We start from the raw sequence: 13,055 nt of genomic DNA, 5'->3' as shown, positions 1-13,055 counted from the left end.
TAAAGTTTCGTTTTCGTTTTCGGGCGCTGAAGGCGACCGTAGGGCCATGTCTCCAGTGATTTAACACTTTCCATGCTGTACCAAGAGAGAGATGTAGATTTGGCATCGCAGAATAATAACCTCAGTGGTCTAATGAATCCTGCTTGGGACTGCCAGATAGTAAGATGGGTTGTTCAATATAGGGGATAGTCGAAGTAACAGTGATGATAGTTGCAGATAGGGATGATGATGATGATGGTCCCACCTCTTACCCCTACAAAGGTTTGAGAAAGACGATTTATCTACAAGATAATTATTATAAAACAATTAAACCAAAAGCAAAAAAAAAAACGAACTGGTTTTCATCACAGATATAAATTTCTTCACAATTGATCCAATGCTTTGCAGTGATACAAATAGAGAAAATATTCGTCAAAAATCAAGTAATTCATCGACAAAGCGTTGTCGGTATCAATTTGTTTGTCAACTGTCAGCCACAAGACATTAATTGCATCTGAGTTAAGCCAACATCCAGTGTAATCATCCACAAAGTCGATACAATCCCGACGAGGCCATTCCTGCCGTGAGCAGCAAGCAAAGCACAAGTCCAACTGTCAACTTCGATGTGATTTACAAGAGAGCCCCCACCTAGGGAAGTCAAGAATATTTTCAACTCGAAAATATCCTAGACCGGCTAGAAAACCAATGTCGAATAACAACCAGCAGAACTAAAATCGTTCCGATTAGGTACTCTGACGAGTATCTTGATAATGTCTAAAAAAATATAAAGGTGTTCTCCATTTCAAATGATTTAATTTTTAAATTCAGTCCTTCATATCTGATCATCGCGCGCGATTTTCAAACCTTCGTAGACTACTCTTTTTTATTTTATACTACTGACATCAATAAATACAAAATCTATCATCACCCTCGTGACGAACATAATAGTTTTTCAGTGCTACCATATTCCTTAAAAAAGCTATATAAGCAGAGTCCACAGAGTTCATCCGTTACAAGAACTTCGTCAATTACAGTTTTGCTAAATTGAAAAAAATTAAATAACTGCCTAAAATTCAGCTTTGACGTGTAAAACACATAGTCTCTTGAATTCTGATAGCATCGCCGAACGTCTGATGTGTCTAGGCATCGAAATGTATACATTTATTCCTTTAAAAAACAATGAATTTTGTGAAGCACTAGTTAAAAAATGTGGTGTTCTAATTTCTCCCGCATTTCTTGTGTTATATCTATGGATGTCACTTCCGCTAACAATTCGATCACACGAATGAGCCGTTGCGGAACAGAGTGGTCTAAAGACCTTTTTTTCAAAAATGAGTTTCTTACATACACCGCATCTACTTAAGAAGCTGAAGTTAGGATACTAGACAAAGTTCGAAAAATCGAACTTTAAAGCTGATTTATACCATGTTGAAATTTCGTCCGAAACAGAATGGCCATTCTGTTCTGATTTTTCGAAAATTGCTTCTCCTGACAAATTTGCTCGATGGCACATAGACCACTCTGTTCCGCAACGGCTCAAATATCGGGGCAGCAATCCATTAGCTACTTTATAAATGCACACCATTGGCAGAAAAACAATTCGTTGCTTCACCGATAGCCATTGCAAAGCGTCCAGCATCAAGGACGAGGAAGTGTATCTATTGCATCTCAAAATCAACCGCATTATTTTATTTTGCAAACGCTGCAATCTCGATATTTGTGTTTCATTTTCCAAAAATAAAATGGAAGTGCAAAAGTTTAGATGAGGAGAGATGATTGATTCATAGAGATGAATCTTGCTGAAAGTATTCGACTTCTTTTTCAAACGACAGAGGATTCCATATTTCTTTGCAATTTTCTTGATGACATTATCGATGTAAACATTGAACTTTAGTTTGTTATCAATAATCACGCCAAGATATTTAATCTCACTAACGCGATCGATTGTCTCACCATCAATTTTAACTGAGACATTTTCATTTACACGGTTTCGCGAAATAATCATGGATTTAGTTTTGTTAGTGTTCAATTTTAGCTGTTTGAATTTCAATCATCTGCCCAGCGATCGCAAATGTTTGTTCAAATGCAATATGGCATCTTCCAGATTTTTAGCTGCAATTACCAATACTGTGTCATCAGCAAAAAGATTTATGTCACCAAAACGATGGGATCAGAGGTAAAATCAAGGGAAGGAAAGGAAGAAGTAAACACAGATGAGGAGAGATATCTGTCATTGATAGGTTTCACAATTTCAGTAATGTGTTAGTGTAACAATATATATGAAAAAAAATTCATACATACATACATACACATAAAAAGAAACACATATACATACACATATACATAAGAACACATATACATCAGAACTTATTTACATACACAAATACATTAGAGTAGGGCGTCGTTACGTGGACAAAACTAAACTTGAAGACAGAAGGCCAAAACTAAGCTCTCCCAGCTCCATCTGGAGACCCAAACAAACCCAAACCCATCGGATCGCAGATGGTTGCCGGATCTATTTTCTCTTTGCGCATCCACCTTACAACACAGACTCTTGTTTCTACTACTACAGCTACTATAGCTGCACAGAATTAAGAAGTATGTATTTGTCTCATGATCTCCCTTAACTTCCATCCACCACCCAAAAGCACGCACCCTTGGGCTGTCAAAGCTGAAACAACTTTTTGGCTCTATCTTGAATTTGGTTCTGTAAAGCTATAAGAACCCAAGATTAGAGCTCAACCACCAAGCTCAGGGTTATTAGCAACGTGATAAAGTTTTAAGTATAATAATTACAATTTCACCGAAGAAAGTGACATCGTTCGGACTAATCATACTTTTACCACATGAAACATATTTGAAAAGTAAAACCTTTATTAAGGGAACAAACTTCGCGTCTCGCATTTTGAATATTCATTCAGTTCGAATGATACCATCATTTAAAAATGATTAAAATTAAACCGCATGTCCAAGCGTTGATACAGATTCGTTACTTTGAGCCATAGTTGCTGGAAAACTTGCCAAACTAGACAAGGTTTCCATAGAACTACCAATACCTGGTGTTGTCGTTTGTAGTGCTTTGTAGCCATCAAGTTTAATAATCTCTTTCTCCCGCTCTGGGCCACACTCGCATGCGACATAGATACTTGTACGAGCAAAATCCAAGAATGATAGCAGTCGTGGTGAGTTGAGATTAACGAAAGCCCTCCGTTCATCGGCTGCTTCTCTACGTTCCAACTCCTTTGTGTACGATTTGCTTACATACATCACCTGAACACAGTCAGAATGAGCCATAAACAGGCACGATTCTCGATATTTGAAGTCCAGTGGTTCCTGGAGCCAGTTTATGTTATCCGGTCTTGAACGACAGCCAAATTCGTCCACAAATATTCCAACTTCTTTAAAACACAACAGAAATTCCTGGCTGTTTACTTTGAAAGCGGCCATCGGAGAGCATGTGCGGATGTCCTTAAGGCTTGTATCAGACATATCCAGAAACTCCTCAGCGCCATACGATCTGAGATCAATTTCGAAAAATTTATCAGAGCTTACGATAGCAGTATGCTTGGTAAACAACACCGACGTAACCGGAAGTACTGTGTCCAAACCGCGAACCGGTTTAAATCGACCAAGGTTAACATCGAACTTAAGTATCACAATCCGTGAAGAGGTCGCTGCAATCGCAACAGCATCTGATAATTGCTGGGACCCATCATCCATGATACGGACTAGATGCCACCGTTCATTATGAGTGCGGTTTGCGATTGACAAATCCAGAACGAAGGTCTCCAATTTCGGAGAGAGGCAAGACGAAGCTTGAGCACGGCTTTGAAGGTGGCGGACATCGCACTGGTAAAGATATTCACCATCATTGCCAATTATAATCGCCTTCGGAATATGCTGTGATATGGCGAAGGATTTCAAATTCAGTATACCTTTAATTTGTACTGACTCGCAAGTTTCAACATTGTAGGAATACAAACCGCTGTCGCAGGCTGAAAAAGAAAAGCCAATTATAATAATTATAGCTTATACAATGATGCAATAATGTTTATAACAATTGTGAGAATATGCATATCACAGATAACGCTTACATCAAAAAGGAAAAAGTAAAGTCAATTGGTCGTAATTAAAGCTCACCTAACAATACAACATTTTCGGTCACATCATACACATCGTTGATAGTCAGCACCGGTTCCAATCGTTTTATCTTGAACAGCAAATCACCTACATATTTGTCATCATCATCATCAGTCTTCTCATCTGCACTGCTTGCAGGACCGGAATCGGTGCCCATGAAGCTTATTCTCTCTTGTATCGATTCCGTATCGCTGCTAGTGGCAGCTTCTTGTACAAGTTCGTTAGCTAACGAATCTAAATCACCATCACCCCGACAGTTGTCAGTAACGCCAGAACGACATTTTCTATGCACATTTGTAGCACATACTGTACATTTCCAGTAGGGATGTCCAGCCAGAATATGACGATCACAAACACTGCACAATTGCACAGGGTTCTTCGAAGACGGTGTTTCCAAAGTCATATCAAATGTATGAGCTTTTGTGCCTGACGCGGGTTGTCGCTTGGCAATATTCTTCGGTTCTACTCTGAACGACGGTTTTGATGATTTGTTCGAGGGTGTTCTACCTGGCAAAGTTTCTTTCTTGGAGTTTTCAGCAACCAACTGCTGTTGGTTCTCTTCATCCTTACGAGCCTTTTTCAACGAACCTTGCATTGCAATCATATCTGTTTTCGTCCGCAACAATTGCTCTTTCAGCTGATTGGTTCGATGACGCTCTTTTTGTAGTTCTTCCTGAAGTTTCTTGTAACTGGTGGTGTTTTCAACCATAATTGGAGTGGAAGGAGGAATGTTTTCTTTCTTGTCATGGCCGCTAGTACCGAAAATAATATCTGCGAATGATTTCTTTTTCTTGTGGGCATTTTCATCTACTCGGGCTTGAAGAAAGTCAATCAATTTTTTATACTGATCAAGAGTAGCTTCCGATTTGATGTTGCGTTCTGAGTAGAATGTTTTCTGTTCGGCTAACACAGTTTTAACATGATCAAGTTCGTTGCTGAGCTGATTGAGTTGATTTTTGTAATCTTTGATTTCATTGTTTTGTTTCGTGATGTGCTCCTTGGCCATAAACAAATCCGTGAGAATCTTCGAATTTTCCTCTTTCAACAACAAATGCTCATGCTCGTAATTCGAAACTACCTTCTGTAAATTTGCTGTATCCAAATTCAACATCTCGATACGTTCTTGAACTTCGAATAAACTCGTCGTTTTTTCTATCAACTCTTTTTGCTGATCAAGCATTTGGCTTTGCAGTTCTTCGAACTTTTCACGGAGTTTATCATATTCAGATTGCAGCTGAGTAGTTTTCGATTCATGTAAAGTTTTCGTACTTTTCTCCTGATGCAACTCCTGACGAAGTTTCGTGATTTCTGAATCCTTTATATTCATTTCTTTCCACAAACCGTCAATCTTCTCCTGACTTTCCTTGTTTCGTTTCTGCTCCTTCGTTAACATAATTTCTAGTTCTGTTAGTTGTGTTTCAGTAATACTGCATGCACCTTTAAGCAAGTTAAAATTTTTGGTAACGGATGCCAACTTTTGCTCAAGTTCTTTCTTAGCTTCTTCAGCACCAGCAAGATCCTCCTGACATTCGTTCAGCTCGCGAAGAAGCTTTGAGTTTTCCGATGTAATCATTCTGAAATTATCATTGGCCTGGTTTACTTTTTGTTTGGCTTCGTCTAATTTCTCCTCTAAACTCTGCAGCTTTGCAGTAGTGGCAATCAAGTCAGCTTTCTCGGTCAATCGTCCTCTTTCTACAATGTCTCTAGCGTTCTTTTCCTTTTTCAAATCGTCTTTTAACAAACGAATATCTTCTTTTAATTCGTCAATACACTTCACCTTATTGGAAATCGTTTCTTCGGCTTGTTTAACTTTAAACTCGGCCTCTTCCTTTTCCTTTCGAATTTTGTTAGCTCTTTCGTCAGTTTGTTCGACCTTTCGTCCAAGAATAGAATTATCTAATTTAATTCGGTCTAGTTCCTTCTCTAATTTCCACAGTGACAGGTTAGCAGTCCTTGCGGATTGCTTATCCAAAATTGACTGCTCTCTAACGGCATTCAATCTATCCTCCAGTCGTTCATTTTGTCGCTCCAATAAAGAAGTTGATGTCAGAGTTACGCTACTAGATCCAGCAGCCGCCACACCACCGGGACTCGTCTTGAACTGATCGATAATTTTTTCAAGGCGCGAAACAACCTCCTCCAAACTATCAGCCCGCTTACGTTGCAGATCTTCGCTTTCTCTGAAATGTGAAAAATAATTTTTGGTTTGTTACTCATATCAACTTCTAACAATGATCACTTTCAATTTTTTTCGTTTCAATTGAATAATGTAATTTGGGAAGGGGGAGCTTGTTCGCCGTATCTGGGTCTCTCTTTAAGTTGAATAAAACCAAAATTACCGGTTGATTTGAAAACGATTATAAAACAACGAGGGAGTAAAATAAACCCGACAAACAACAACTCGCTTCACGTACACGTGAATAGACGGTACACTTGCTGCAAGAGCTCATTTTCATTGATTCGCTTTATGCTGCCACAACGTTACTATTCGATCGGCGTGAACAATTAATACTTGCATACGCACACACGCTGCCAATGCAAAAAATCGATCCCCCATGGTCATAGAGTGACCAACTGTTGATAACCAACAGCAAGTCACTCTATGAAAAATATGTTCATGAAAAATAGTGGTGTGTAGAAAAAATACACATATTTCTACAATGTGCATTATTGTTTACTGGTTATTGATCTTTACCGTCACCCTATCGATTAACGGTGTGCGCGTGGTGTGTTACTACCCTTGCACTATGAAGTTGAACTGCAAATGCTACCTAACTTGGTTATTGTTTCTCACTGTGAAAATCCGGTCGATGATAATGTGCGATTACAATGGCGAATCTTATTTTATTCTCAGTAAACCTCATTACTGTTAGATTCTTTTGCGTCTGCTTAACTGGCTTACTTGAGGGCTAAATCAGTTACATGGATTTAATTTGTTGAAATTTATCTACGTATTTTAAAAAACATTCATAATAAAAATTGAGATACCTTACACTACACTAAACTTCAGTTGTAGACAGCATTCCGCTTAATTGCTAATTACCTTCATTGTTTCTAGCCGCAAACAGAATATCGCCACAAAACGAAATAAAGATTGAAAATTGGCTTGCATTTTGTAGAGCTAATATGGGACGCTGTTAAAAGAATTCAAGCCAACGCGCTCATGTATTTCAAATAAATCGAGCTGCTCGTCGCAGCTTCTGTAATACGGCTCATACACATCTGTAGAACAGAAATGTATAATCATTATTTTCTGAAACGTCACCCATTCGGCACCCAGATTAGATCATATTCTATGTTTTTATTGTAAATATTTGTTTGAAATATGTTTGAAATTTTGAATTTTCAATACGAATATAGCCTTGGAGTCTGCAGTCAATTCTAGGGTAACGCATTTAAACATGTCACACGGTGCAATGAGATTCCTTCAAAATAGACGAAGTCAAGGAATGTCGAATTCATTCGAATCATAACATCCTACGGTTACTTGGGTTAGCCTATGAATCACCAAGTTTATAACTTCTGGATGGTGTAATGGGACATAAACAACTGATTTGAGCAGTAGAGTATTATGAAGCTATACAAATAAGAATAATTAGTCGAAGTTTCACTCACCTTGCCTTAATTAAATCGTTACGCAGTTGCTCTTCAACTTGCGTGTGCAGTTCCTGCAAGCTGGAGTTGGCACTCTTGAACTCTTGCTCATTGACACTATACACCGAGCTCCGGTTGCTGCTGCTAGTACTGCACGAAACGCTCTGCTCTTGCAATTTGCTGATCTCTTTTCGTAAATTGTTGCATTTCTGTTGCATCTCTTCGCTAATCTTGTCGGTCACCTGCTTGGCTTCCTCTAGCTGGATAGTCATTCGTCGCTTGAGGTTATCAACGAATTTCTGATGCGAATGCTCATTACTTCTAACATCATGCTCTCGTTCCTGCAATCTAGATCGAAGCTCTCGAATTTCCTCTTCTTGCTTTCCTCGCATATCCTTTTCCGCTTTCCACTTTTGCTTTAGGTCAACAATTTTTGTTTCGTAAGCCGTCACCAACTGGTCATGGCTTTGGTCATAATCTTCCTTCAGCTTATCTTTAGACTTTCTTAATAATTCTTTATAATTGTTAATCATCGATTGTAGCTGAGTGCACTCCTCCACCTTAGAGCGTAGTTCGTTAGCTTGATGCCGAAACGTTTCGTTTAAACTGTTGAACTCAGTACGTCGATCTATAATCTGTTTTTCGTATACTTGATCCGACGCTTGCTTAGCCTTTTCCCACTTTTTGTACGTCTGCTTCAACATATCTGCCAAAGTTGCTTCGTTCTTCAAACGCTGCTCTTCCTCGATCTTGAATCTATTCCGTAGCGTCTTGATGTCAGTTTTGGCAGCAGCAAGCTCAGCAGTTTTGATCTTTAGTAACTCCTGCAGATTTTCCATTTCTTTCTTCGTATCTCCGAATATTTTACTCTGTGCATTCATCGAGGCAATCTTGCGATCCCGCTCCAAAATACCGCGTTGTAACTGGTGTATTTCTTCGTTGTGTTCTTTAATCAATCGATCTTGCTCCTTAATTTTTTGGGACAATCTAGTGGAAGCCATATGCTCATCAGTATCACGATATCTTCCAGCTATGTCCGGTTCTTCATAGACATAACTATAGCCGAGAAAAGGCAGGTTTTGTCCGCTAAAATCATTTACTTTCGATATAGGATAGGTAGGCTTATTAACAAACCCATTTCGTTTGACCGATTTGTCAACATCTTCGAAATTAGATGTGTCATCATCGCTACTAATTGTTGGAATTATAGGTGGAATTTGATATCTCAACTTATCCCATTTGACGTCACTGAAGAACGGGTGTTGTCTGATCTCTGAATATCCCATTCGATTGGATGCTTTCGTTACAAGCCTATCAATTAAATCTCTGTAGTGCGATGAAATTGATACGTGTGCTGGATATTGAAGTTTTCTGGTAAATCTGCCCTCACAGTGAGCGACAATTTTAGAGTAAGTCTCATTAACATTTTCATCATGAAATGGTGTGGTTTCTGTAACAAACTCGTATCCAATGATGCCCATTGACCAAAAATCACAAGTAACATCGTGATTACTGTTTGGCGATCGACTTGTGGTCGACAACGTTTGCAAAAGCTCCGGTGCAACGTAATCTGGTGTACCAACGGGTGTCATACTCGTCACGCTTCCATCCTTGTTTATTGCTATTGCATTACCAAAGTCTGCCAGTTTAAGATGACCGAACCTATCCAACAAAATATTTTCCGGTTTAATATCGCGATGCACATATCCAAGTGAATGTAATGAATTGAGCGCCTCCGTCAATTCCGCTAAATAAAACTGCGCTAACTCTTCATCAAATATTCCAGTTCGAATCATCAGACTAAGCAGATCGCCTCCAGGAAGATATTCCATCACCAAGTACAGACATTCTTGGTCCTAAGGAAAGAAATATCGTCAAATCAAAACGACTGCTTATGCATTTTTCGTTAACGAAAAACAAAACAATTACTAACCTGAAATGCATACTGTAAAGAAGTAATCCACTCCGAGGTTCTGCAAGCCATAATGTCGCGTTCTTCTCGAATTTGGGTTGCCGTAACCATTGCTTTGCACATTTTTTTCATGGCGTAAACTTCGCCATTTCTTTGACCACGTTCGTACACCAACTGAAAAGTCAAGCATTTTCAAAATTAAACAAGCTGTCACGGTTAACGATAAAGAAATGTCTTACATGTACTTCCCCAAAATATCCTTTTCCGATTAAATTTCTAACGTCAAAATCATTTATGTTGACCCGCATGGCACGGGTTTGTTTGATTATGGGCCGATCTATACAAAAAAGCAAAAGATTAATTTCACACTCATTTACGGTCATACCTTAATCCAGTAAACTCACATTTGTTTACAAACTCAGCAATAGATTTATCTTTCTTTTTCAAAGCATCCTTGCTGCATTCCTCGTATAACACGAATAATGAATCCAGGAGGCCCTCGCGAGAAATTGCCGTTTCCAGTGATGCATCGATCGGTGGTTTCGTTGGGGTTGGACATCCTACTGATCGACCGAGAATTAATCCATTTAAATGCGCAGTCCGCGCGACTATTTTTTTGCCGTCCATAGTTTCAAAGTTTTGTTTGCCTGATTGGCACTATTTCACCTATCACCGTGACTATTACAAAAACCAAATAATAAAGACCACTACAAACTGGTGTAAACTAAATACGCGCGAACCAATATTTAATGCATTATTGCTCATTTATTCACTAAACTGGAGAACGACATGATATAAGAAACCGTTGAGGATGCAAAATTTACAGTGATGCCAAATGAGCGCGTAAAGACGCGGTATCTATATCAACAGCACTGTCTATAGATAGACAGTAAAAACCCCAAATAAAAATTAGCAGCTGCTGATTTTATCGTCGGTAATGCGGATAAAGGGCAAGACAATTCGCGACTACAAAGTAGAAAGAGATTTTAAATGCTATTCGCACCCATGATGAATAAATACATGGTGTAACGGTTTGAACAAAAACTAGGCGCGCGGTGAGGTAGCTTTTATGCACTAGAGAGGTGGAGACGAAACGTCGCTAAGTGACAGCTAGCAATTTTTCGAATAACAACAGTGCATTTGTTTTCGATGTCTCTTCAGTTGAATGAAATGTTTGTGGGCTATTTTACATTATTTTTTCAGTTAAAGGGGGTGAAAGAATGTTGCCGAGAATCTACACGCTAGATTCTTTAGATTCTAGAGCATACGGTCAAGCAGTTCATCAAGAAACACACAGAGGTAAGTTATACTATTGCGGTTATATTACTGTTTTGTAGGTACTGAGTAATTATTAATCTTTTTACGTTGTAGATTTTTGGCAAGTTAGCTAAGTTACCGGATCAGAACGTTTCCTCGTTATCAGTGAAATCCACCAAGCTACAGAATAGTTCGAAAAAGTATGGAAATGATGGATGTGGCTCATGATGTCAATTGAGACTGAAAAATGTTCCTCGAATTTCCAGCCACAGCTATTTTTCTTTTAACTGTTTTAGTGATGGTACTGTTCATGAAGTTAAGAAGAAAATCTATCGGTGGCCTCACCGGAAACCACTTGGATTCTTGCTTGCTAAATGTGCCTTTAACCATGAACATTTGTTTTATTCAATTTGCATCTCTTGTGATTTGGTTTTACAGCAAAATAAAAGAAGAAAAAATAAACTTGAATACTTTATTAAATAACCCGTGTGTATCTGTACTGATTTTGGAAAGAAAACACTTTCCGATTCGGCCAAGTTGAGGCTTTGCGTAACATTTTTTTCGCAGGTTTTGCATAGGATGCAAATTGCAGCAATGATTTGGTACGAGTTCGTAAACATCGGCTACGTCAAACTGTATTTCCGGACCGTATAAAATGTTCTTCATTGGTACGACATCATCCTTCAAAGTGAGATGAACCGAATAATTGCCTCGGTTTTCGTTCCGGTAAGCATTGGTTTGAACTTCTGCGCAGATTTCAAGTGACCATGATTCGGCGCACTATTACTAACGGAATTTAGCACAAACTAAGCAGGGTTATGTGTGTGTGATAGAATTCAAATTTGCACGATAAACTCAAGCTGTACTAAATATAATCGAACGCAAACTAAACATCTCCGGTTGCAAGACAGAATTTCGAACAACTCTAGAATATTACTTGCCATGATAGGTATCTTATTATTAATCTTCGGTAAATTATATAATAATTTCAGTCCAACTTTTAGTGTTTTAAAATCTCAATTTATAAAATTTACTGCAGCTAAAGATCTGAGACTGAAGATCAGTTATTATTTGTAAGCAAATCGATACCATGTCAACTGATTTTTCAACATGGCTGACTATGCGTTTTGGCATACCGTTACACCATGTATCTATACATCATGTTCGCACCTAGGCGAACTTCTATATGAATTGTCAAAATGTGTGTGATGACAAAAGCAAAAATATTTTCCTCCTTCTTTTTCTCATGCAAAAAACAAACAAATATCAGTACCTTCGTGAAAAAAGTTATATTGCTAGGGGCAAGACACTATTGATATACAGTCGCCGTTCGATAACTGCAAGATTTTTAACTGCAACGCTTTTTAACTGCAAGACCGATAACTGCAACAACTTTACAGTTATCGGACCACAATCCGTGAAATCTGATGTAAAAGTCATATTTGACATTGAAGTGGCAGATCTCACGGGGGGATTCTAAATGCATTCGAAAATGAAAATTGTTAAATCTCTAGAAACATTTCAAAAGGACTCTTTCATTTCTCTCGATTTTTTTTTTTTCGATTTCGTTTAGCTGTTTTCTCTTCATTCTAGATGGGAATTTATAGATCTCAATTATTAACCTGAAGCAAAATCACCATGTTATGTGGTTCACTTTCCGTAAGTATTATAAGAGAAAAAAAATATCTCTTGTGCCTTGTTTAGCTAGTTTTCACTATAGACACTATATATAGACCTGGGAGGGAGAAACGGATACGAAGCTGTGTAAGTGTCAAAATGAACCATAATGAGCTGTCATCAACTGTCAATTTGAACCAAGGAAAAAAAGCATTTTTTTGCGATGAGTATTGTTATAACTGATACCTTTCAGTTGCTCGAAAAAATATTCATCGCTAACAGTTTTTGCATTCATTGTCGTTTCACAAAATATTTTGGTTTGTTTTACCTTTTCTGTAAACTAAAGGATGTTCTGCACTTTCATAAAGTTCAGTAAATATTTGACGATCTGTCAGCACCTACCTAGGTGTTGCTGAAAACTCTTCAATTGATTTACTGAACTCTTGATATTTGTTACTATACTGTTCGGCAATTTTTATGCATCTGTCAAAACGAAACAAACAAAAGTTCGCCATTTTGGAAATATTCAAAGAGTTTCGAAGCTGAGTTTTTAAAG

The 13,055-nt window shown here is 38.2% G+C and overlaps 1 protein-coding gene across 1 annotated transcript; it reads right to left on the bottom strand.

The window, feature by feature from the left end:
* Nucleotides 1-2,833: 2,833 nt before the first annotated feature.
* LOC129724452 (citron Rho-interacting kinase) lies at nt 2,834-10,445 on the bottom strand. Its single transcript, XM_055679381.1, has 6 exons — nt 10,030-10,445; nt 9,865-9,962; nt 9,647-9,799; nt 7,735-9,569; nt 4,120-6,299; nt 2,834-3,974 (listed from the first exon to the last, which is right to left on the bottom strand). Exons 1-6 carry the CDS (start codon nt 10,250-10,252, stop codon nt 2,935-2,937), a joined length of 5,529 nt encoding a protein of 1,842 aa, XP_055535356.1. The 5' UTR covers nt 10,253-10,445; the 3' UTR covers nt 2,834-2,934.
* Between the last annotated feature and the right edge of the window lie 2,610 nt (nt 10,446-13,055).

Source organism: Wyeomyia smithii, chromosome 2, assembly GCF_029784165.1.
Source record: "Wyeomyia smithii strain HCP4-BCI-WySm-NY-G18 chromosome 2, ASM2978416v1, whole genome shotgun sequence".
NCBI classification, from domain to species: domain Eukaryota; kingdom Metazoa; phylum Arthropoda; class Insecta; order Diptera; family Culicidae; genus Wyeomyia; species Wyeomyia smithii.
Note: the sequence above shows the minus strand (reverse complement) of the source record. Positions and strands in the feature narration are given on the sequence as shown.